Source organism: Dysidea avara, chromosome 4 (genome assembly GCF_963678975.1).
Source record: "Dysidea avara chromosome 4, odDysAvar1.4, whole genome shotgun sequence".
NCBI lineage: Eukaryota > Metazoa > Porifera > Demospongiae > Dictyoceratida > Dysideidae > Dysidea > Dysidea avara.
The window spans coordinates 30644854-30668592 of record NC_089275.1 but is presented as its reverse complement, the minus strand read 5'-3'; the positions used below and the strand labels follow the sequence as shown (position 1 = coordinate 30668592).

The following is a 23739-nucleotide window of genomic DNA, read 5'->3' as shown; positions in this document are numbered from 1 at the left end:
TTGATGACATAGCTTGTCTATTTACCTAATCTGTAACAGCTATAGCCCATCAATTCACAGGCCATCAATGTGGGTCTCTGGTAGGATAGCTAACAAAAGATTTGACTGCTCTATTAGAATATTTTACTACAGGTGACTGCTCTATTAGAGTATTTCGATCGTTTTAGCATAAGAATCCAACAATGCTGCAAAGAAGCATTGTGCTGTACAATTCAACCTTTAAAATGGCATCATGACCTTTACTAGGCATTTTTCGCTAGTTCCCATTTCCGCTTTCCACTCCCATCCCGTTTCCATTCTTCCAGAATTTTACTTACCCAAAAATTCCATTGAATACTTTTTCCATGACAATCTGTTGAAAGCCTTTAGGGTTCTACTAAGGTACTTTTTGGCTTGGTTATACCTAACCAATACTGTCAAGGTGCCAGGATGGCATTGTGAAGATGGGTTTGGGTGATTTATTGACCAGAAAACCCTAAACCCTAATATACAGTACTACAGTACTCTACGACAAGTAGTAAAAATTATCTCTTATTACTGTACTTCACTCTGAGTAAAGTGCACTATACAATATTTTGACATTCAATTGCAAATGACCAAGGAGCACTCACCATCCTCCAGTGTCATCACAGTAATGGGATCACTAAATGGACCTATTCCTACTACAGTAGCTGCTGCTATTTTAACAGTGTAGTTGAAACTAGGATGTAACATGTCAATCAATTGTCTACGCTCTTCTGAAATATTATATGCTTTGTTTCTATTTATTCCCATTTGTGAGAATACTGTTCCATTGTCTAAATATAGTATCTGGGTTTCCATGACAATCACATGGTATTGAACTAGGAATCCATTTTGATCTTCTAGTGAAGGTGGTTCCCATGACAATATGATACTGTGAGATGACTGAACAAGTACACTGACATTCAGTGGAGCTTCAGTTGGAGCTGTGTGATAAAATAAACATAGTAGTATTCCAGCACATACAATAATCAAGGTACAGTAGATGCATGACATATTAAAAATGTATTATAGCATAGCAATATGAGTACATCCTTATTATTGACAAAGAAAAGTATTCATCCAACTACCATGTAACCCTGTTTACTGACGTACAGTCAATTTGCAATAAGGCCAGCACAGCTTCTATCTCATAGTATGCTTGCACTGATTAGTACAGGCATTTTACCAAGAATATTGGGTCAACCTCACACTAATTGTAACAAAAGTAAACTCAACAGGTTTTTTTTCTTTATTATGTTCTCAGTGACCGGAAAAAAGTCCTAAGGAATCCTCGTGGGGGAACAGTGTGAAAATCACTGAAATAAAAACCAACGTTTTTGCTCCTTAATGGTTTGATATTTTCGTGGTGTTTATAGTCATAGCTCAGCTAGGATACTACTTATATCAAAATTTATTGTATCATTATAACATTATAAAGCTCTCGCAAAGATGAATCTTTTGGTACTAAAATTATTATCTTAGAAAAATGTGTTAATGAGTTACAATCAAATACATTAATGGATTTGATAACTGTTTGTACATGTTTTGCAAATGTAACTACTGTAGTAATGCCTTTATGCATGTTTTGCATGCATACAGAGTGGTATAGTGAGCTTGACAGTTTTCAACCAGCAGCTGAAAGGCTATGTTGTGGATAAGTGAATATCACATCTACCAATGATAATGTTCAGGTCCAACATTGTATGGAATATAAGGCAGAGTAGAGTTGTAGTGGTTTTTAAATGCTGGTGATAGCATGAGAAGAGTACTTGCTAACTAACTGAACAAGCCAGGACAAACTTTGTCAATCTTGACATTAGGTGCTGAAACCTGGGAATGAACCAGGGACCTTTAGATAAAGGTAAGTTGATCATTCGGTGTTGTAGCTCACTTAAGCCATCTGCAAGACTTCTGCAGATGTGTCCCATCTTCTAGTCTAACAGCAAAAAGTACTTTAACCATCAACCAGGTCAGTATTGCCAGGAACAACAGCATTAATTTTGTACTATGCCTGGGGATGTGGTACATCAGCGATGTCGCCGCAAGTACTGTAACCTACATAAATAGCAAAACACACCAACCAAGAGGAGCCAACACCAAGCACATCAAGTAATGGAAGACCTGTACTTTGATCATCTGAGGAGAGATATTTGGTCATCTTTGGAGGGATTCAGGTTGATCCACACTCCTCTTTCAGATCAGAGACTTACTACTGTCATGCAATAATCTGGAGTTAGCCTTCAAGCATGAGCTATGCAGTTATCCACCTGCTTTCTTTGATTCCTCTTTTTTGCTTCACGAAGCAGACAAGCCAGCACTTGCTGATGCAATATGTGAAAGTGGTGTCCTAGCAGATATCTCAGATGATGGAATTCAGTATGTCCTGGATGGTGGAGTACTTCTACAATGCTCCCCATGCATGGTTTCGTGGTTCTACATATGGAGACATCTGCCATCAGTACACAGAATGTGTAGCAAGAAAGTACAAGGATGCCATAGTTGTATTTGATGGCTATGAAAATATGAACACAAAAGATATGACACATCAGAGGCAGTCAAAAGGAAAGGCTGGTGCAACTGTGACAGTCGCCGCTAACATGACCACCACAATGAAGAAGGACCAGTTTTGGCCAACTGAAAGAATGAACAGCAATATATTTTCATGCTGAGTACAGAACTGGAGAAGAGCAACTACAAAACTTACCATGCACCAGGAGAAACTGATCTTTTGATTGTTCAGAAGGCTGTTTAATCTGCTACCACCAGTACCACCACTGTGCTTGTTGGTGAAGAAACTGGCTTCATTGTTCTGCTCTGCTACCATGCAAGTCTCGACTCACATGACCTCTTCCTTCATCTTGAACCAAAGAAAACACAAAAAATGCTTCACATCTGGAACATCAAAGCCACAAAAAAAGCTTGGTCAAGCACAACATCCTCTTCATCCATGCTATTCTTGGGTGTGACACAACATCACGTCTCTATGGGATTGGAAAAGGGACATCTCTTTGCAAGTTCAAAGCAAGCAGTCTGTTCTGTGAGCAGGCAAAGGTGTTTCATTCCAATTCAGCCTCCACAGACGATGAGATAGATGCAGGAGAGAAAGCTCTAGTACTAGTCTAGAATGGAATGTTAACTGACACACTAGATTCCCTCCAACATAAACGGTTCTGTGAAAAGGTGGCTCCATAAACATCCCATGTAAAACCACAATCCTTACCACCAACTTTAGTAGCAGCAAAGTACCACATCCTTCACGTGTACCTTCAAGCTTTCAAGTTCAAGAATGGAAAGGATCAGCTGCAGAACTTCATCTCAGAGACTGGGGATGGCAGGAGTGTGAACAGAGGTTTGTGCCACTTCAAACATCGCTACCTCCTGCTCCTGAACATCTGCTACAGGTGATCAGATGCAACTGCCAGACTGATTGCAGTACACTAAGATGCTTATGCAAGAAGCACAACATTGAGTGCATTCTTGCTTGTGGTAACTGCAAGGGAACTGGCTGCATGAACATATCTCACGACAATGATATTGACACACTTGAGTAGTCATAAAATGACATTTGCTACAGTCTCTTTGATATCACCTGTATATTATTAATCTAATCAAAAACAGCCAAGCTGTAAAAAAAGGTGTGGCCCCCAAAAAGGCCATGGTAAAAAAGATGTGAAATCCAAGGTGGCGGCCAAGATATGGCTGTGATGGTAGGTTAATGGTAAAAATTTTAATAATGACAAATCAGGTGAATTTGGTGCCAAGACCAAGTGGCACAAAATTCACCTGAATTGTTGTTATTAAAATTTTTACCATTAACCTACCATCACAGCCATATCTTGGCCGCCACCTTGGATTTCACATCTTTTTTTACCATGGCCTTTTTGGGGGACGCACCTTTTTTTACAGCTTGGCTGTTTTTTGATTAGATATCACTTCTTTTTGTATTTGTATACTGCAAAGCCGGCCTAAGGCTGGCTTTGGGGCTTTTTTAACCCATGTGTTTTTTATTTACCACCGGAAGAAGAAAAGAACTTATAGTAGAGATTTCCAACTAAATTAAATAATTAACATTCCATACATTCATTGGTATGACAAATATTGTGCATTTTGTCAGGGTCATTTTAGTGCAAACCCCACCTCAATCAGTGGTTCCTATCAAAAGATATAAGGAAAGAAGTTGACAGTGTGATGATTTTTGTGTACAGCATTTCAATGCTTTTGAAGTATATCGCATGGCACCAAACACAATATACAAAGTGTCATAAATCTAGATAGGAAACTAATAACGACATGAAATTTTCACCACATAACTATTTTATGAAGAACAGCATATGAAGTAAGTAAAACCTCTCAAAAGTGACCACTTCTTTGTAGACTGACCACTCAGAATATTACAAGTGATTCACAAATAAAATTGTGTGTATTGTGTAATACTAAGTATACACGGGTACTTAATGCAATTTCAAGGATAACTAACTAGACAAATCAGTAATAGTTTATAAATGGCAAGTACTGGCATCACAAGTCACAATTAACACGTACTTTGGAAACATGACAATCAGATAACACACTGTAAGAGCAACATTATTTTTAAAATAGATTTGTTTGGACACTGCTCAGCTTTATTTGTCACATTGTAAGCACTAAGGATGATAATTATTATATAACACAATGACATCACTATACTACAAAGAGAAATTATAAATAGTTTCTGATCAAAATTACAATCACTGAAGCTGCTATAAAATGGATCAAAACAGCAGTAAATACACCAGAATATAACAACAGGTACGTGTGAAGCCATGTAAGGTTGGTATCACATGTCAGTCTCCACTTTTGAAAAGATTATGCTCAACCTTGAACCTTATTTTGCAATTCCGCGCAAGACAACAAACTGCTCACCTTCAAACTATACTTGCATCGATGCAGGGGGATGCCTTGAAGCCCAGGGTGATTGTAATGCTGAATTCTGAGCAGTGTTAGATGGCGATTTACCTTTAAAAGGGCCATATTTCCATCGTAATCCAACATCAATCGTCCTCCAATCAAAAAACACATGGAAAAATCGAAATCAGCATATACGGTTTGCCCAGAGCCACTTTCTTCGTCCTCATCAGCAGCAGATTCACGCAGAAACACTCAGAAACTTTGGCTATCACAGGTGCCACATTCTTCCAATTAGAATTACGTACGCAATTATTTGTATGGGCTCCCTATGGGGATTTTTATTTCTCAAACTTTGATTTGCTGTATTTCAATAAATACCGCATAGATTTTAATCCAGTAAAGTGCAATACAAAGTACGAAGCATTGGCTACTATTTACTGGAACGGCAGCTTGTGAAACGTTTATTGAAGGTGTATAATTTATGTAGCAAAAATATGTGTGAAAAATTGGTAGGTTGGAAATCGCTACTTATAGAAGATTTTTAATACTTCAATTATTTTTGATTTTATTAGTAATTATAAAAATTATATACATATATTTATTACATGCCCACTATTCCCCCACAGGATATATTTTAGCAGCTGATCTCTCTACTGGGTGACTTAAAATTAGAGCTGGGACAAAGCTTCGAATGCATCGTGGGTTCGAAGGTTAAGTAAACTTCGAATTATAAAAGTATCCTTCGAAGCTTCGTAATGCACTCATAGTCTATGAAAGAATTACAAATAAACGTAGTTATCTTTATTGCAGCTATTATTCCTCTGCGTGATGAATGTTCGTCTCTTCTCGATCGATCTTCGTGTGCCACGCCCACTTTTAAACTATCGCAGTTCAGCTTGCTACCATGGTTGCAGCCTTAAAACACCTTATAAAGTGATAGATAATGCATGGAAAGCATACTTTTAGCCATTTCTCGGTGTTTACCTGTGCATGATTGCAGTATAGAGGACACGCCCATTTGCAATCGATCGATCGCGTCATTCAGTACTGCTGCTATGCACTTTCCAAATGCTTACAAACTTGTTAAATAGGTTTAGAAAGATAAAACCTAGAAGGATGTGCATAAATACAAGAAAACCTACAACTTGAAAGCTAACACCGAAGCTTTGGATGTTCGAACATTTTATTAGCGAATATTCGAAGGTAAATTTCAATATTCGTACCAACCCTACTTAAAATATAGCTGAACTATATACAGGATGGTTTCTTTGTAGCTGAACTCTCTACAAGGTGACCTCTTCTAGCTGATTTCTCTACAAGGTGACTTATTTCTAGCTGAACTCTCTACAGGTTATTTGTTTGCAGCTAAACTCTCTACATCCATGGTGGTTTCTTTGTAACTGAACTCTCTACATGATGGTTTCTTTTTAGCTGAACTCTCTACATGATGGTTTCTTTGTAGCTGAACTCTCTACAAGGTGACTTCTTTTAGCTGATCTCTCTACAGGGCAATTTGTTTGTAGCTGAACTCTCTATAAGGTGATCTGATCTCTCTGCAGGTTGATTTGTTTGTAGCTGAAGTCTCTACAGGGTGATTTGTTTCTAGCTGATCTCTCTACAGGGTGATTTTTTGTAGCTGATCTCTCTGCAAGTTGATTTGTTTGTAGTCGATCTCTCTACAGGGTAATCTGTTTGTAGCTGAACTGTCTATAAGATGATTTGTTTGTAGCTGATCTCTCTGCAGGTTGATTTGTTTTAGCTGAACTCTCTACAGGGTGATTTGTTTGTAGCTGATCTCTCTGCAGGTTGATTTTGTTTGTAGCTGAAGTCTCTACAAGGTGATTTGTTTCTAGCTGATCTCTCTACAGGGTGATTTTTTGTAGCTGACCTCTCTTCAGGGTGACTTGTTTCTAGCTGATCGTTCTACAGGCTGATTTGTTTGTAGCTGAAATCTCAACAGGGTGTATTGCTTGTAGCTGAACTCCTTACATTGTGTCTAGTTTCTAGATGATCTCTCTACAGGGTGATTTGTTTGTAGTTGATCTCTCTGCACATTGATTTGTTTGTAGCTGAACTCTCTACAGGGTGATTTGTTTCTAGCTGAACACTCTACAGGGTGATTTGTTTCTAGCTTATCTCTCTACAAGTTGATTTGTGTGTAGCTGATCTCTCTGCAAGTTGATTTGTTTGTAGTTGATCTCTCTACAAGTTGATTTGTGTGTAGCTGATCTCTCTGCAAGTTGATTTGTTTGTAGTTGATCTCTCTACAGGGTAATTTGTTTGTAGCTGAACTGTCTATAAGATGATTTGTTTGTAGCTGATCTCTCTGCAGGTTGATTTGTTTTAGCTGAACACTCTACAGGGTGATTTGTTTCTAGCTTATCTCTCTACAGGTTGATTTGTGTGTAACTGATTTCTCTACAAGCTGATTTGTTTGTAGCTGATCTCTCTGCAGGTTGATTTGTTTCTAGCTGATCTCTCTACAAGTTGATTTGTTTGTTGCTGATCACTCTAAAGATTGATTTGTTTGTAGCTGAACTCTCTGCAAAGTGTTTTGTTTGTAGCTGATCTCTCTACAGGATAATTTGTTTGTAGCTGAACTCTCTGCACAGTGACTTGTGTGTAGATGAATTCTCTAGAGAGTGATTTAATTGTAGGTGAACTCTCTACAGGGTGCATGACTTGTTTATAGTTGAGCTCTCTTCAGTGTGACTTGTAATGTTCTGAATCTCTACAGTGATATAATTGTAACTTAACTCTCCACAGGGTGACTTGCTTCTTGCTGAACTGTCTATAAGATTAACTGTTTGCAGTTGAAGTCCCTACAGAATAACTTGTAATGTAATAGAATTCTATAATGGAGTAAATAAATTAGCTGAATGCTCCATTAGGGTGACTGTTCTATTAGAGTATCTCGATCTCGCATTTGCTACTCAGAGTTGGCTTTCGAATCATAACTCAGTGGTTTGTAACCTAATTCTTCTATACTACTGCAAGGACTTTCTATGTAGATTATTCCAGCTATACACCGATTATCAGCTCATTGCTCTTAGCGGTTTGCCTAGTAGGCGTAAAAACTAATACTTTTTTATTAGGCCACTCCAATTGGTAATTATGTTTCTGGTCCACCTCCTGCATCAAGTTTTGCAAAATGGTTAATTTCAGAAATACAACAACACGCATGCACATATATCACGTGATTACGTGGCATGGCTTCTTTCTTCGTGAATTGTATCCGTTTCAATCATCTCTATTTCGTTTTATCATTGTTTCTCTGTAGTTGGTAAGTATTTATAGTACAGGTATTTGTACATGTTATATGTTGTAGCTATAAAACACTGTTGTTGCTTTTTCTAGTTCAATGACTTTGGTGAATTGTACAGTTATAAACCGGGGTACCAGCAGAATCATTCTGCCATGGACCGTACTGCCTTTAGAACCTCCAGGGTATACCGTTTTGGGGTTTTACGAAGATAAGCTGCAAGCAGAAGTGATAATGAAGTGTGATGAAGGACCAAGTGGAAGCCAAGAACAAATAATTACACTTGCTAGTGTTTTCATTGGAAAGTCCAAAGAGTTCATGGATTTAATAGAGGTATCAGTAAACTTGGATAGGGCTGTACAAATGTTTGGTGCGTATCTGAAGTATTGTGTGATGTTGGCACCATCCACGCCAGTGCCAGCTAAGAATGCATTTGCAATAATGATGCACAGTCAAAGGCTATTGCAGCAAAAATCAAAAAATTGCCTAATAAAAAGCCACGTCACACTAAAAAGGATGAACTATTCAATGACCTTGTTGATTACTTAGACCACAACAATCTCTATTTTACCTCTGAGGCTAATACGTTAGGTGTTAACTTAGTAAGAACGCTGTGTGATCTTTTGTGGTACATTGACGGACACCATGACACAATAAAGTTGCAACAGTGTCCCATTCCAGAAGTTTTTTCCAAATTTATTGGTTACAATATACCAGAAAAATCAAAACATAGAAAAAGAACAATAACAAATATGTCGTCAGATTATTTAAAACCACTTGTTAGTTCTTTATTTTCAATACTACAAACAAGTTACTGGAAAAAAGAGCTGTGGAAAAAGTTTCATCATGATGTTGAAGAGCTTACTGGGTCCATGCATCAGTATACTGACTACCTTGAAAAGCAGAATAAAAAAGCTGCTTTGAGGCATTCATCAAGTGTACCTGTAAGAATAATGGGAGATGTAGTTTCAGTTAAATACATCAAATCTACTACGTTATTACTTCCATTGTTAAAAAACCTTGATACCAAACTTTGTACCATGGGAGATTATGAGTATTTGTTTCTAAACGACTTCCTTGACACAGATTCAAAAAAGAGGTATGATTATTTGCAATTGTTAGGCAATAATGGCCTTCATTATCCAATTGTAATGTGTACATATTCACATGGAAACAATAAGGGAAACCTACATTTTATTTGGCGAGTACCAAATGCAGAAAAAAACAGAAGACGCCTTTGGCAGTAGTCAACCAGTCATTGAGTCCATTCGACCAAATTTTCCAGTGTTTCACACCCGAGCTATGCGAAAAGAGTTGTACTCAAAGTTTGGCAGAGTTGCCCCTTCTGTGAAACCATCAGTACTTAGACATTTTTATCATGAATTAACGGGCGACTCTTCAGCAGTCAATTGCCTCAATGAAGCAGAGGTAGATGCTAGAGTAACGGAATTACTTTTTATGGAGCCTGATGATCCTTAAACTATTGTTGACTTACGTGAAGTTAAACATCCTGAGCAAAAGACAAAATATGAATATTTTTGGAAAGAAGCTAAAAGGTTTTTAGATGAAGGGATAGGTGCTGCAGTTGATGATCGCAGACACTTGCAAATTACTCATTTGTCAACTGCTATATCCATACGAGATTTCAAAGAACAAGTACAAGCTAGATGCCCAGAAGGGACTGCAGTACCATGCGAAGAGTGGTTACGTTTACAATTTTGGCCTACAAACCCCAAATATAAGACTGCAATGCATTATACAGGTAAGCTGAAAGTTCGCTTTATGATACAAGCAAGGCAATTTAGAAAAACCCATCCAGATGAGCATTATGCAGTCGCACTGTTCAGATATTTTCGTGAATTTGCCATTAAATTTAAATCAGTTACTACAATGGCATGCTTAGATGATAAACACAAAATAAAAATAGGGGAACCTGGGTTTCCAGTCGCAGCAACCGAAAGGGGGAGAAGAGTACTTGTCGAAGTAGGAGCAAGCTTTGATGTAGGTGACCACGATTTTATGAAATTTGGTATTATACCAAGTGTGGCTCTCATCAATAATATACCTGATGAGTTTTCTGGTTCTTGGTACCGAGGACAAGTTAATGTATCGCTGAAAGAATGTGCATTTGAACCTTCCTCTCCTATGCATCATGCAACAGAACTATCGTGCATTTTGGATAGTCAAGTAGAAAACAAACATATTTTACTAGTGTATACGGATGGTGGGCCAGATCATCGAGTAACTTATTTATCAGTGCAGGTAGCTCTAATTTCATTATTTTTAAAGTTTGACTTAGACTTTGTTTGTGCTGCTCGCACTGCTCCATGCCATTCTTGGCGAAATCCAGTGGAGCGTATTATGTCCACTCTTAACTTGGGTTTACAATGTGTAGGACTCATGAGAGAGAAGTTGGATGACCATTTTGAGGATGAAGTCAAAAAGTGTAATAATCTAAAACAGTTACGAGATACAGCTTAAAAAAATACCAGGTTTTTCCAAAGATGTGATTGATAGTATTTCACATACCAGAGTTCTTTTAACACAAATTATGGAAAGACTACAGCTAAAAGATGAAAAAATAAAAGTTGTTAGTGCAGCAAGTGATGACGAAATTGAATTAATGTGGTCATATTTACATACTATTGATGACAGTTTGTCATCTGGCGTAACATTGCAGAAAGAAGCCTTGGACAAAAAGCCTCAACTTAAAGCATTTATAGACCACTGCTGCAGGACACGGAAGTATTTGTTTCAAATTAAAAAATGTGGATCCATTTCATGCTGTATTTGCAAGCCTCCAAAATTGCCCACAGAAATATTTCAATCTATCAACTTCATACCAGACCCAGTACCTGGAGAAGGTCACTATAGGTGCTTTTCTGATGTATATGGAACAGATACTAGTGAGGAACATTGCCCTAGCTTGAAAAAGCCGAATAAACGTAGGAAAACATTGCCATTTGCATCAAACTTAACTCATGTAAGGAATGTTGATATGATGCTGCAGTGTGAGGAATGTGACAGCTGGAGATTGCTCTATTCTCAACATAAGCTTCAAAGAGCCCAATGTTTACAGCTTGAAAGAGCTTTAAAAGATTACTCTTTTACATGTGGTGCATCAATGAGTGATCTCGAGTTACCAGAGGGACTTAATGTTTATGCAAGAGATATAGCTTGTGGTGAACCAATTGAAAAATTGTATTATGCTGCAAAGTATCCACCAATTTGTGTATACTGTGCAAAAGATATTGAATGGAATGAAACGGAATATTATCCCCAATGTGCTGACTGTAAACAACCCAAAATTCAAAAATCATGATGTACTCATATTGTACTGTTGTATCCTACGAGTTATTATTAAGTTTTGTATCTATGAAGTCACTTACACCTGTACCTAATATATTACACAACATTATAATGGTGAAATGTTTATTGTAGTATACTATAGCTACTTCTTCATAATTTTGTTGCTTTGTTGCTGAATTCCGCCCGCCCGCATCTAAAATTTAATCTTAAGGGACCAGAAACATAAATACCAATTGGAGTGGCCTTACTAAAAATCGATCGCGTAATTGTGACACAGGTTGGGTTTTGTGTCATATCTCGGTGGTCTTAATCTCGATTCCTTTCAAACCACCAAAAGGCACTCCTATGATGGTTACTCCATCTACATGGAAATTTTCAACTCATTCCATGAAGCGGTTTACCCTGTAGGCGTGACCACAAATCGATCTTGTTTTACGCGAATAATCGGTCATAACTCCTGAAACATTCATCGGATTTGCACCAAATTTGATGCTAGGATTTGCCTTTGGACTCCTTTTCTGTGCGCCAAATTTCAAGGTTATCGGAGCACGCGTTTGCATTTGATATCAATTTTTGCAAGTGTGCGAAAAGACGGAGAAGAAAAAAACAACCAAACTTTGGCTGCTCATATCTCGGAAATGGCTTGAGTGATTTCCTTCAAATATGGAATGTAGACTCCCCTAGCTGGAGGGCAACTCTGTAGCAAATTTGGTTTCAATCGGATAAGCTATCACCGAGATACAAAAGTGTGAAAATGACGTTTCCTTTCTTCCCGTTTGCAATTGAATTCGTCGCTTTTGCAGTTAAATTCGTCGCTTTTGCAGTTAAATTCGTCTGTAACAAGAATGGCAGCTGGAGGAAACACGAAAACATGATGTAGCAGCTGCTACAAGAACTTGTTCAAGTAAAACAGTAGTAAACAACTCTTTATAAGGCAATAATTCTTCCTCTACAGCCTATCCAGCAACATTCCAAACTCTACTACGCCATTCGCGATGGGTGTGGTCACTCGCGAGTAAGTTAATTAACTTCTCAGACAGCTATCAACTTCACATACCACCAGCTCCAATTACTTTCTAGTGTCTCAAGTGTAACTCTCCAAGGCATAAATAGTTCATCTCTTAATGAACGGGTTGGTTTCTTGGAGCCGTTTTGTTTATGACGAATTGTAATACAAAAGCGACGAATTCTATTGCAAAACCGACTAATTCAACTACAAAACCGACGAATTCAATTGCAAAACCGACAAATTCAATTGCAAAACCGACGAATTCAATTGCAAAACTGACGAATTCAATTGCAAACGGGACGAATTAATTCAATTGCAATACCAACGAATTCAATTGCAAACGGGACGAATTCAATCGCAAAGGCGACGAATTCAATTGCAAAAACCTGTAACCATTGACAACAATCTACTCATTGTTACCACTTACTTTAAACCCTTGGTAGTGCTGGCTTTAACTTTATTGTCACAGTAGCTATCACTCTGTTTTTGATCCACCAGCTAACAGAAGCAATGATAATCTTGCTACAAGCTTTGATTCGAAAACACGTCCAATCTTCTCTACTAATCGCATGATTTGTTATACAGTGTAACACTGTGACGATTTCAAAACGACATATAACTTAATCCCACAATGGTTCCACCTACATAGTAGGGCATGAACAAATGTCAAACATTCGTTAGAATGTTCAATAAGCTTAACATTCGAATGTAAATTTCAACATTCGAACATTCGTTATCTCGCCCATGCTCAATTATTATCATTGTAAGAGTAAGTTTTTACTTTTATATGCATGGTTGTTTTTAACATTAATTTGAGGTAAAAGGTTTCAGAAATGTACACAAACCTATCTTTAGTACATGTTCATAATACAAAATTATTATTATTGTACTAATTAAATGGGTGTAACAACATTCAAACATTCGTAAAGAAAAATTATAGAACTTTGTGTGGGCGAGATCAAAGGAAAAATGGTACTTTAACTTTCATAAAGTGCACTCTCAGCTGGCCAACAGTGCTTCGAGACCACAAAGAGTGCTTTACTGCACTGCAAAGAGTGCTTTATTCGTTCAATAAAGCACTCTTTGTGGGCAATAAAGCACAGTTGCCCATGCATGTGCCTTAGTGCAGGCTAATAGACTGTGGGGCTCACGCCAGTACAACTAATCACCCACGCCGGTGAAGGCTGGTAGTCTCGCCGCACTGAGTGATCAATCACCCCTGCCAATACGAGTTATACTACTGGATTGCTTTTATAGACATACCTAAATCCTTTGATGATGGGTGGGAGAAGGTAACGTTGCTGTTACATTTGTTAATGTAAATGGACAAGTACTGGAAATATCACGGAAATATTTTGCCATGTCACTCACAATAGAATCGATTGTGGGTTGCAAACAAAACCTGCCAAAACATGCGATAAACGTCTTCCATGCCAAACTATGGTGAATTACGTGTGAGTTACTTTGTTAAACTACTTTTTGTGCATTCGGGCTGCTAATAGTTCGTGCAATGCGTGTTAATTACGAGTCCTAGTGTATGGTGAAGCTACACGGAAGCATTATGGAGGCATTAATTTTTCTTATCTAAGCAGCATATTTAGATGCCATAAACTTGTTAAAGCGTTTATGTTTGGTAGTTACCTGTAACTCAATGTCATGCCTATAATGCCAGCTTAATGATCAAAAACCGAGACCACACCACTTTAAAATCTATTATGATCATAACACCTGCACAAGAAATAGTGACTTGAGATACTCTAATACAGCAGTCACCCTAATAGAACAGTCACACATGTATACCATAAATCAAAAAAAAATTGCTGTCAAAAATTTTTTGTTGCTGGCCGTATTGATGAAAATTAAAATGATGAACTATATAAATTATTTGCGAATACTGATATTAACGTTAGGTATCCTGTCAATTTTTTTTTGTCAATTATGCCAGTGGCGAAAATATGTTGCACCAAAATATTAACAGACAAAAATTTTCTGTCAAAATTTTCCTGTTTTACGGTAGCTGACAAAAACCAACACAAACTAGTACATTAATTTTAAAATGAGGCAATAAAAAGTGCTGAAACATGATGGTATTACAGCATAGCTTGGTGGAAAAAATCCCTACTTTGGCATTGAATAAAATCATTGTTAGGAATTTCCCCACTGAGCTATGCTGCAATACCATCATTCACTTATTGTTTCACTACCTACTATGTTGTTATGCTATGGGCATTTTTCACTATGGCAACACCATTTGTCATTTGGTTCCATCACTTGGATCCCTACTTAATTTTTAAATTAATAATTTATAATATACTTGTGCATGACTATTAATGGTTATGTAACAATGCTGACCTAACCTTAGCAGCAGCACCTGATTTAACTGAGTTTACTGTTATTGTACATGTATAGCACTAATTAATGTAGTCACCCGATGTTGTAATACAGTCACCTGATGATGTAAAGTAATCAACTGATGTTCTAGTATAAAAGGTGTATACTGTTTTAAATCATTGGAGTCTTTGATCATTGAGTCTTGAAGTGATTCTGTCGCGATACGCTCTGCAGGCGAGTTTTGAGGCTTACTGGGAAGGAGAAACCTTTACAGTGGAGGTCCTCCCAAGATAGGAGTGAATGGACTTACTCTGCTAGGGGAGACTCCCTTACAGACAGTGAGCAATAAGGCTTTAGCCTAGTCCATAAATTGGCCCATAGTGGACATTAATTTTGTCTATTAAGTTTAGGACAGAAATGGAGCTTTCAGGTTGTAGAGAAGCTTATCCTCTGATTTCTAGGCGTATTGACATTGAACAATGGCATTTATTGGCTCAATCTTTAGATTTACCTGTCACTAGCACTGGCTCCAAGTCATGGTGGAAGGGAAACTAAGGAAACTGGAGAGAGATCCTGCAAATGTGCAACTAGTAATCAAGGAAATTTCAGGCGGACTACAGAGGTTAGAGCTACATGATGAAGGTGGAGCATTCTTTGAAGTTTCAATGCCAGGTGAACGCCCAACTTTAGCTCCTGTTAGTTCTTGTCCCTCATTGGCAAGCTCAAGAGAGAGTGTGTTGGATGAACCTACTGACACAGGATTACATGAAACCTTGGAGAATGCCAATGCTGAGATTTGCTCACTTGGACAGTTATCAGAGAAACAGAGGTTAGCTATATTGGAGTGTAAGTGCTTGCTTTCAGACACCGAGGAGAAAGCAACAGAGCTGGCCCTTAAGAACCAGCAGCTGACCAAGCTACTTGCTGAGACTGAGGAGAAAGCAACAGAGCTGGCCCTTAAGAGTCAGCAGCTGACCAAGCTACTTGCTGAGACTGAGGCGAGAGAGACAGAACTGGCTCTTGAGAACCAGCAGCTTACACAATCACTTGCTGGAACTGAGGAAAAGATGACTAAGTTAGTTTTGGAATGTGAAGAGTTAAGAAAACATTCTTCAGGTTCCGAAGTGTAATGTCTTAAATGTGAACTTCTACAGGCTAAGGTTAGAGTTAAGGAGTTGTGGAAAGACATTCGTGACCAGATTTGTGAGTTTGATTATGCTTTGTGGGAGAGAGACAAGGAACTAGAGTATCTAAGGAAACAGACAGGAATGAAGAGTGCTGTGACTACGTCGCTTGCAACTGAGCAGACTGTTCTGTCTGGACACTCTAGTGGAGCCACTAATGTTAGCAGGCTCTTACCCTCCTCTACTGTTGATCTCCACAGAGATACCTTGTTGCCCAATCAAACTGTTCCAGTTCTTCCTAAACATGTAACCACTGCTGTTGACAAGCCTGCCAGCAATGGAGTCACAACATCATCAAAGCTACTTGGGCAGTCTCATATGCCGCCAACAATGGAGTCAGGACAACCTGTACAGGTACCACCATCATTTGTTTTACCTTCTGTGTCATTTCATACAGGGCTACCTAGTATTGTCTCTGGTAATCCTGCAAGGACTGTGTCTACAATGATGCCCCATGTTTGGAATGTACCATGCGCTGGGTTGCACATGAGTACTGCTATCTCTAGCAGCCCTTCAGTAACACAAGCAGGCCTCCCAGTCTCATTGAGTGACACTTCAGTACAGCATCGAGGTAAAGCCCCTCCAATAGATACTTCCACTGGGGAAGATGCTGAAACCTGTTTTGATGATTGGCTACCAACATTGGAAAGAGCTGCAGCTTGGAATAACTGGACTGATAGTGAAACGCTCATGCAGTTGGCTGGATATTTGCGTGGTAGAGCTTTACTTGAGTGGAATTTTATGAGTTAAACTGAACGTGATACTTACAAGTCAGCTACTTCTGGATTGAGAGTATGATTAGATCCCAGCAGTAAAACATTGTCGGCTATAGATTTTAGACACATCACTCAAAAGGAATCCGAGAGTGTTTCTGATTTCAGCAGAAGGTTGGTATGCACATTTCAGCTGGCGTTTGGTCATGACCCGATGTCAGCAGAAGCTAGAGATGTGTTGCTGTATGGTAAACTACAGGATGGCCTGCGAAATGATCTCATTAGTAAAGCTCCAGCCATCTCTGAAGCCCAAAGCTATAAAGAGCTTTGCATAGCTGCAAAAAATGAAGAGAGATGACTTGCAGAATTGAAGTGGAAAAAACAGTATACTAAAAAGAGTTTTCTACCCTGTTTTCATACCCACAGACTAACATAAATTATCAATGGCAGGATTCAGGAGCAAAAAGGAATAACAAGAAAAAGTTATTTCCATTTCAAAGGCAGGTTAGATGTTATGTACGTGATAGTCTTGATCACCTTACTCATGATTGTGTAAAGCTACCAAGAGTGAGAGTCGCGTAAGGAAAAACTGGGTAGTCAGAACTGAAGACAAGCCCATAGAGATATCTCCAAACAAATTTTCAAAGATAGTTGATTCCTTGTTCTCACCCATTGAGACCTCAGTGTCCACAGTCCAGCTTAAGGAAGTTACTCAGACTACCAGTACTCCTAAGAGCATTGAGGTACAGATTGAGGGACTCCCAATCAGAGAAATTATAGATACTGGCTCTGACATCACGATACTTAGTGGAAATGCATTCCAAGAAATTGTTACAGCTTGTGTAATTAAAAGGGAGCAGTTTAAACCACCTGATAGAACCGCTTGTACTTATGGGTACCAACTGTTGAAGTTGGATGGACAACTGGACTTACAGATCAAATTTGGTGAGAAGTCAATGTGTGAAAGAGTGTATGTTAAGTTAGATGCACCTGATATATTACTACTTTCTGAGAATGTGTGTTGTAAGCTAAATATTATTACTTACCATCCTGATGTCCAATCAGTTTTTCCAGCTGCAGATCATAGTAAGTTGAAGAAGAAAAAGAAATCCAGGATCAGTCTTATCCAGACTGTTCGCTTACCTGCTGATAGTTCAGCCTTGGTTCTGGTGGAAGTTAAGGAGTCAACAAATACTACTTACCTTATGTTGGAGCTTGACCAGTCCTGGCATAACACACTTATGGTAAATGATTGTCTAATAAGGAATGATGGAAGTGGTAGTGCACCTATTGTTGTGTTTAACACTAGCTTGTATACTCCGGTGCTTAAGGAAGGTATGCATTTTTGGAAGGCTGCTAAAGTTGACCTGATTCAAGCCAATGCAGATGAGATTGGTAGTCATCATTCTGAAGGGAAGGATGATTCATGTGTGATGAATGTCCGAACTTTTTCAAATGAGCACATTCACTGGAGGAAGCAAGAATTAAAGAAACAGACGAAATGTTCTTCTAATTTCCAGGTGTTGTCTTTGGCAGAAATGGACAAACTACTTACCACCCTAGAGGAGTATCATCACATATTTTCAATTGCTGAAGGAGAAAGAGGAGAGACCAGTCTAGTAGAGTTCAACATAAGCACTAATAGTGCAACTTCTATGAAGCAAGTAACATGATGGGTTCCATTTGCAGCTTGAGAGGAGATTGCTGTACAGCTGAGCAAGATGCAAGAGGAAGGAGTCATACAGGCATCAAAGAACTCATGGGCAAGCCCCAAAGTGTTAGTAAGGAAGCGTAATGGCTCACTGATTTCATGTTGATTATAGAGCACTCAATGAAGTTGCCAAGCCTGAGGTGTTTCCACTGCCACAGATAGATGATCTGCTAGACAAATTGGGCCAGTCCAAGTACTTAGATTTGAAGTCTGGCTACTGGCAGATTAGAGTGGGTGCTTCTAGCCGGGAGAAGACAACTTTTGTGACTCATAGAGGATTGTATGAATTTTGTGTTATGCCCTTTGGCATCAAGAATGCGCCTTCCTTTTTTCAAAGGTTAATGCAAAATTTGCTTTTGGGTTTAAAGAAGGACACTGAACAGGAATTTGTGGATGTGTACTTGGATGACATTATTGTGTTTTCCAGAACATTCAGAGTTTGAAGGAGGCAGGCTTGAAACTTAATCCTCAGAAATGCAGGTTCTGTTGTTCAGAAGTGGAGTATTTAGGACATCTTGTCACTCCTAATGGTTTTAAACTCAGTATCAGGAACATAGTAGCAGTAAAAGACTTTCCAGTTCCTACAACTTTGAAAGAGCTTAGGCAATGTTTAGGGTTGACATCACATTACAGGAGATTTGTCAAAGGCTACTCTTCCTTAGCACAGCCGTTGTATGAAAGGAAGGATGTAGCATACCACTGGACAGCAGAATGTGAGTTTGCCTTTAACAACCTCAAGTCTTGTTTAATAACTGTACCAGTACTTGTATACCCAGACTTTGACAGGGATTTTGTACTGGAGATGGATGCAAGTATTTTGGGATTGGGAGCTATTCAATCACAAGTTCAAGATCATGGGAAGTTGCATCCCCTAGCATATGCTAGTCGCTCACTCTCAAGGTCTGAGCAGAATTATCCAGTCACAGAATTGGAGACGTTAGCAATAGTATGGGGAATCACCAACTTGTGGTATTACTTGTATGGATACCAAGTGACTGTCTACACAGACCATGCTGCGGTAAAGGCAGTATTGGGGACCCCTAATCCCACAGGCAAGCATGCATGGTGGTGGATCAAGGTTCATGGTAGTGGTGTTGGAAGATTAGAGTTTATACACAAAGCTGGGAAGGAAAACTGTCATGCTGATGCACTGTCCCATCAGTCCAACTTACCTGCACCTGAGAAAGAGGATGGAGAACTAGAAGTACAAGTAGCCAAGATTTCCTCAAGCAGGACACCAGAGAATATTGTTGATCTTCTGAATAAACAGCCCATGATGACACAACTAATTATAATAATTTTAGTTCACAACAGTTAGCAGATCCTGAGCTGAGTCCTATCATACTGTATTTAAGAGATAGTGTGCTACCTGAGAATGGGCAGCAGGCACAAGAAGTGATCACTTTAGCACAGCGCTTTACCATGTCAGGCAATATACTATACCGTTAGATTCTAAACAAGGAGAATTACCACAGATAGTGGTCCCTACCTCACTGAAGCAACAGCTTATGGAAGAACATCATGCTGGAGTCCTAGCTGGTAACTTTTCTAGTCCACGACTTTTTAAGATGATTTCTAGAAGGTGGTGGTGGAACCATATATATAAAGACCTAATGGATTATGCTAGAAGCTACCCTCAGGGGAAGATCAGAACAGAAATCAATTCCACCCCTGAAGCCAATCCCTGTCGATCATCCCTTTCAGATCGTCGGGGTTGACATCATGGAACTTTGTCTAACCACAAGGGGAAACAGGTATTTAATAGTTTTTCAAAACCTATTTACAAAATGGCCTATGGCATTTCCTATGCCGGATCAGAAGGCTGAAAGAATAGCTCGACTATTAGCAGAAGAGGTTGTACCTCTATGTGGTGTGCCAGAAGCCTTGTTGTCTGATAGAGGAACTAATCTTCTGTCAACTTTAATGCAGGATGCTTGTAGGCTACTAGGAATCAAAAAGTTGAACACAACTGTCCATCATCCACAGTGTTATGGCATGGTTGAGAGGCTCAACAGAACATTTTAAGCAATGCTCCAGAAACAGGCAGCTAAGTTTGGATCTCAATGGGACACTTACCTTCCAGGGGCTTTATGGGCCTGTTGTAACATGCACCATAGTTCCACAGGTGAGAAACCTTCTTATTTATTGTTCGGCTTTGATTGCTGTTCGCCAACAGAAGCGGAACTAGTGCCAACCACTTCACACCAGCCTGTTGACATCAGTGATTATCGAGAACAATTAGTCGAGATGCTTTCTTCACCAAAGACTATGGCAGGAAAGGAAAATCGGGAAGCTCAGCATAAATACAAACATCAATATGACAAGGTAGCTACCAACCCAAGGTACAAAGTTGTAGACTGGGTGTTTGTTTATTTCCCTTCAGAGGAGACTGGCAAATTATGCAAACTGTCACAGCCTTGGCGTGGCCCTTTTCGAGTTATTTCAAAGGACAACCGAGATGTGACTGTTGTTAAAGTGTATTTCCCAGATGATCCACCATTACAGGTTCACCAAATGAGAGTCAAGAACTGTCCTTTGTCATTTCCTTGTACGTACTATTGGTATGGAAATAAAAGATCTAAACCTGGACGACCACCCAAATGGGTAGAAAAATTTATGAGTCAACCACAACTAAAGATAACTGGTGAACTAACTGAAACAGTGTCTTCAAAGAAGAAGAAATGTAGGAAGCGCAAGTTAACACCAAGAGCCACAACCAGACTATCATTGGTCCCTCAGGATGGTTCAAGAAGTTCTCCATATAATTACGGAGCCAGAAATCAGACGACAATCAGACGAGCTTAATCATCGGAGGGCATATGTAACAAAGCTGACCTAACTTTAGCAGCAGCACCCAATTTAACTGAGTTTACTGTTATTGTACATGTAAAACATTAATTAATGTAGTCACCTGATGTTGTATAGTCACCTGATGATGTAAAGTAATCAACTGATGTTCTAGTATAAAAGGTGTATGCTGTTTTAAATTATCAGAGTCTTTGATCATTGTGTCTTGACGTAGTTCTGTTGCAATAAGCTCTGCAGGGGAGTTTTGAGGATTACTGGGCAGGCAAAAACCTTTACAGTCAGTTATAACAAAATATTTTTATTTGGTATATGGAATGAAATCTAATCCAAAAGGGTCAAGCTGTAAAAAAGAGTGCTACACCAATTTAACCTGAATCACCGTTATTACAATTTGTACCATTAACCTACACAATCACAGCCATTTCTTGGCTGCCACCTTAAAAAGATTTGAAGTTGACTTTTAATATTTAACTACTTTTGATATTATCAGCAATTGTACAAATTTTATATCATTATATTGATCAATGTGCGGCCCAAGAAGCCGGCGCACCACACCGTGAGTATATTAACAGCACGAAAATGTGATTTTCACACCTTTGTAGCACCGTGATCCCTTATACGATTGAAACTAGATTTGAAACAAACGTGCCGACTAGGTAGGGGAGTCTACATTCCAAATTTTCAGATAATCACTCCAGCTATTTCCGAGATATGAGTGGCCAAAGTTTGGTTTTTTTTCTTTTTCTTTTTGTACACTTTACAAAATCTGCCATAAAATGCAAATGCGTACTCTGATCAAGCTGAAATTTAGTATACATAAAGGGCTTATTAAGGCAAATCGCAGTACCAAGTTTAATAGGAATCCGGTACAAATTCACCAAGTTATGACCAATTATTTGTGTAAAATAAGGTCATGTCCACAGGGTAAACTCCTTAGAGGAATGAGTTGAAAATTACGGTGTAGATGGAGTAGCCATTGTAGGAGTGCCTTTTTGTGGTTTGAAAGGAATCCAGATAAAGACCATTGAGATATGACACAAAACCCAACCTGTGTTGCAATTATGCGATCGAATTTTATAAATAAAAAACTATTTGTTTTCACGCCTACCAGGCAAACCGCTTAGAGCAATGAGTTGAAAATCGGTATGTAGCTGGAATAATCATCATAGAAAGTCTTTGCAGTAGTACAGAAGAATCGGATTACAAACCACTTAGTTATGATCCAAAAGCAAACTACTTGTAGCAAAAGCTGAGGGGTCCGACACTTTGTGAAATCTCGTACGCTCCTGCAGTAGAAATCAGAAATCAAGGCCTCTAACTTCTGTATTTCTCTGTAAATCGGAGATGTTTTACGTAAACTAAAGCTTGTGTGGGCAGAAATAAGCAGAAATCAACCTGGAAATCAGAAATCACAGTAGAAATCTGGAAATCTCGTACGCTCTCTGAAGTGTCGGACCCCTCGGCAAAAGCTAGATCAAGATACTCTAATAGCACAGTCACCCTATTAGAGAATTCAGTATCGTTAGTAACTTGGAGCATTCAGCTACATAACAAGTCACTGTTTAGAGAGTTCAGCTACGCAACAAGTCACCCAGTAGAGAGTTCAGCTAAAAAAAGTTACCCAGTAGAGAGCTCCGCTACAAACAGATCACCCTGTGGAGTATTTCAGCTACAAAAAGCCACCCTATTTAGAGATAACAGCACGAAACAAGTAGACTGTAGAGAGTTCAGCTACAAACAGGCCCCACAGTAGAGAGATCAGCTGCAAAAAGGTATCCTGTGAAGAGTTCAGCTATATACAAAAGGCCACCATATAATACAGAGATCAGCTAGAAACTAGTAACCTGTAGAGAGTTAAGCTACAAATAGGTCCCCCAGTAGAGGGAGTTCAGCTACACAGAAACAAGTCACACAGTACAGAACTCAGCTACAAAACTCAGCTACAAACAAATCACTCTGTGGAGATTTCAGCTACAAACAAGTCACCCTGTAGAGAGATCAGCCAAAAAGAGTTCACCTGTAGAGTTCACCTACAAACAGGTCACCCAGTAGAGAGTTCAGCTATAAAAAAGTGAGTTTAGCTAGAAGGTAGTCACTCGGTAGAGAATTCAGCTAGAAACAAGTCACTTGGTAGAGAATTCAGCTAGAAACAAGTCACCTGTAAATCGTTCAGGTCACTCAGGAGAGAGTTCACCTGCAAACAGATCACCCGGTAGAGAGTTCACTTACAAACAAATCATCCTGTGGAGAGTTCAGCTACAAACAAATCACCTGTTCAGCTACAAATAATTTACCCTGCTAAGTTCAGCTACAAGCTAGGTATATGTTAGAAAATTCAGCTATATACAAACGATTCACCAGTAGAGAGTTCAGCTACAAACAAATCGCCCTGTAGAGAGTTCAGCTACAAACAATTCACCCTGCGAAGTACAGCTACAGACTAGTTTACCCATTAGAGAATTCAGCAACAAACAAATCACCTGGTAGAGAGTTCAACTACAAGCAAATCACCCTGTGGAGAG

At 38.9% G+C, this 23739-nt stretch overlaps 2 protein-coding genes across 2 annotated transcripts in view; one reads left to right on the top strand and one right to left on the bottom strand.

Moving 5' to 3' along the window:
- Positions 1-23739, bottom strand: part of LOC136254635 (fasciclin-2-like) — a 372927-nt gene that overhangs the window by 239974 nt on the left and 109214 nt on the right. The window lies entirely within an intron of this gene.
- Positions 8387-10633, top strand: LOC136252725 (uncharacterized). The gene is made up of 2 exons (XM_066045292.1): positions 8387-8522; positions 9654-10633. The coding sequence occupies exons 1-2, from the start codon at positions 8387-8389 to the stop codon at positions 10631-10633; spliced, it is 1116 nt and encodes a 371-aa protein (XP_065901364.1).

Coding starts and splice junctions, on each gene's coding strand:
- LOC136252725 (XM_066045292.1), top strand. CDS start 8,387: ATGAAGTGTGATGAAGGACCAAGTGGAAGCCAAGAACAAATAATTACA. Junction 8,523..9,653: donor TAGGGCTGTACAAATGTTTG/GTGCGTATCTGA, acceptor ACTTACGTGAAG/TTAAACATCCTGAGCAAAAG.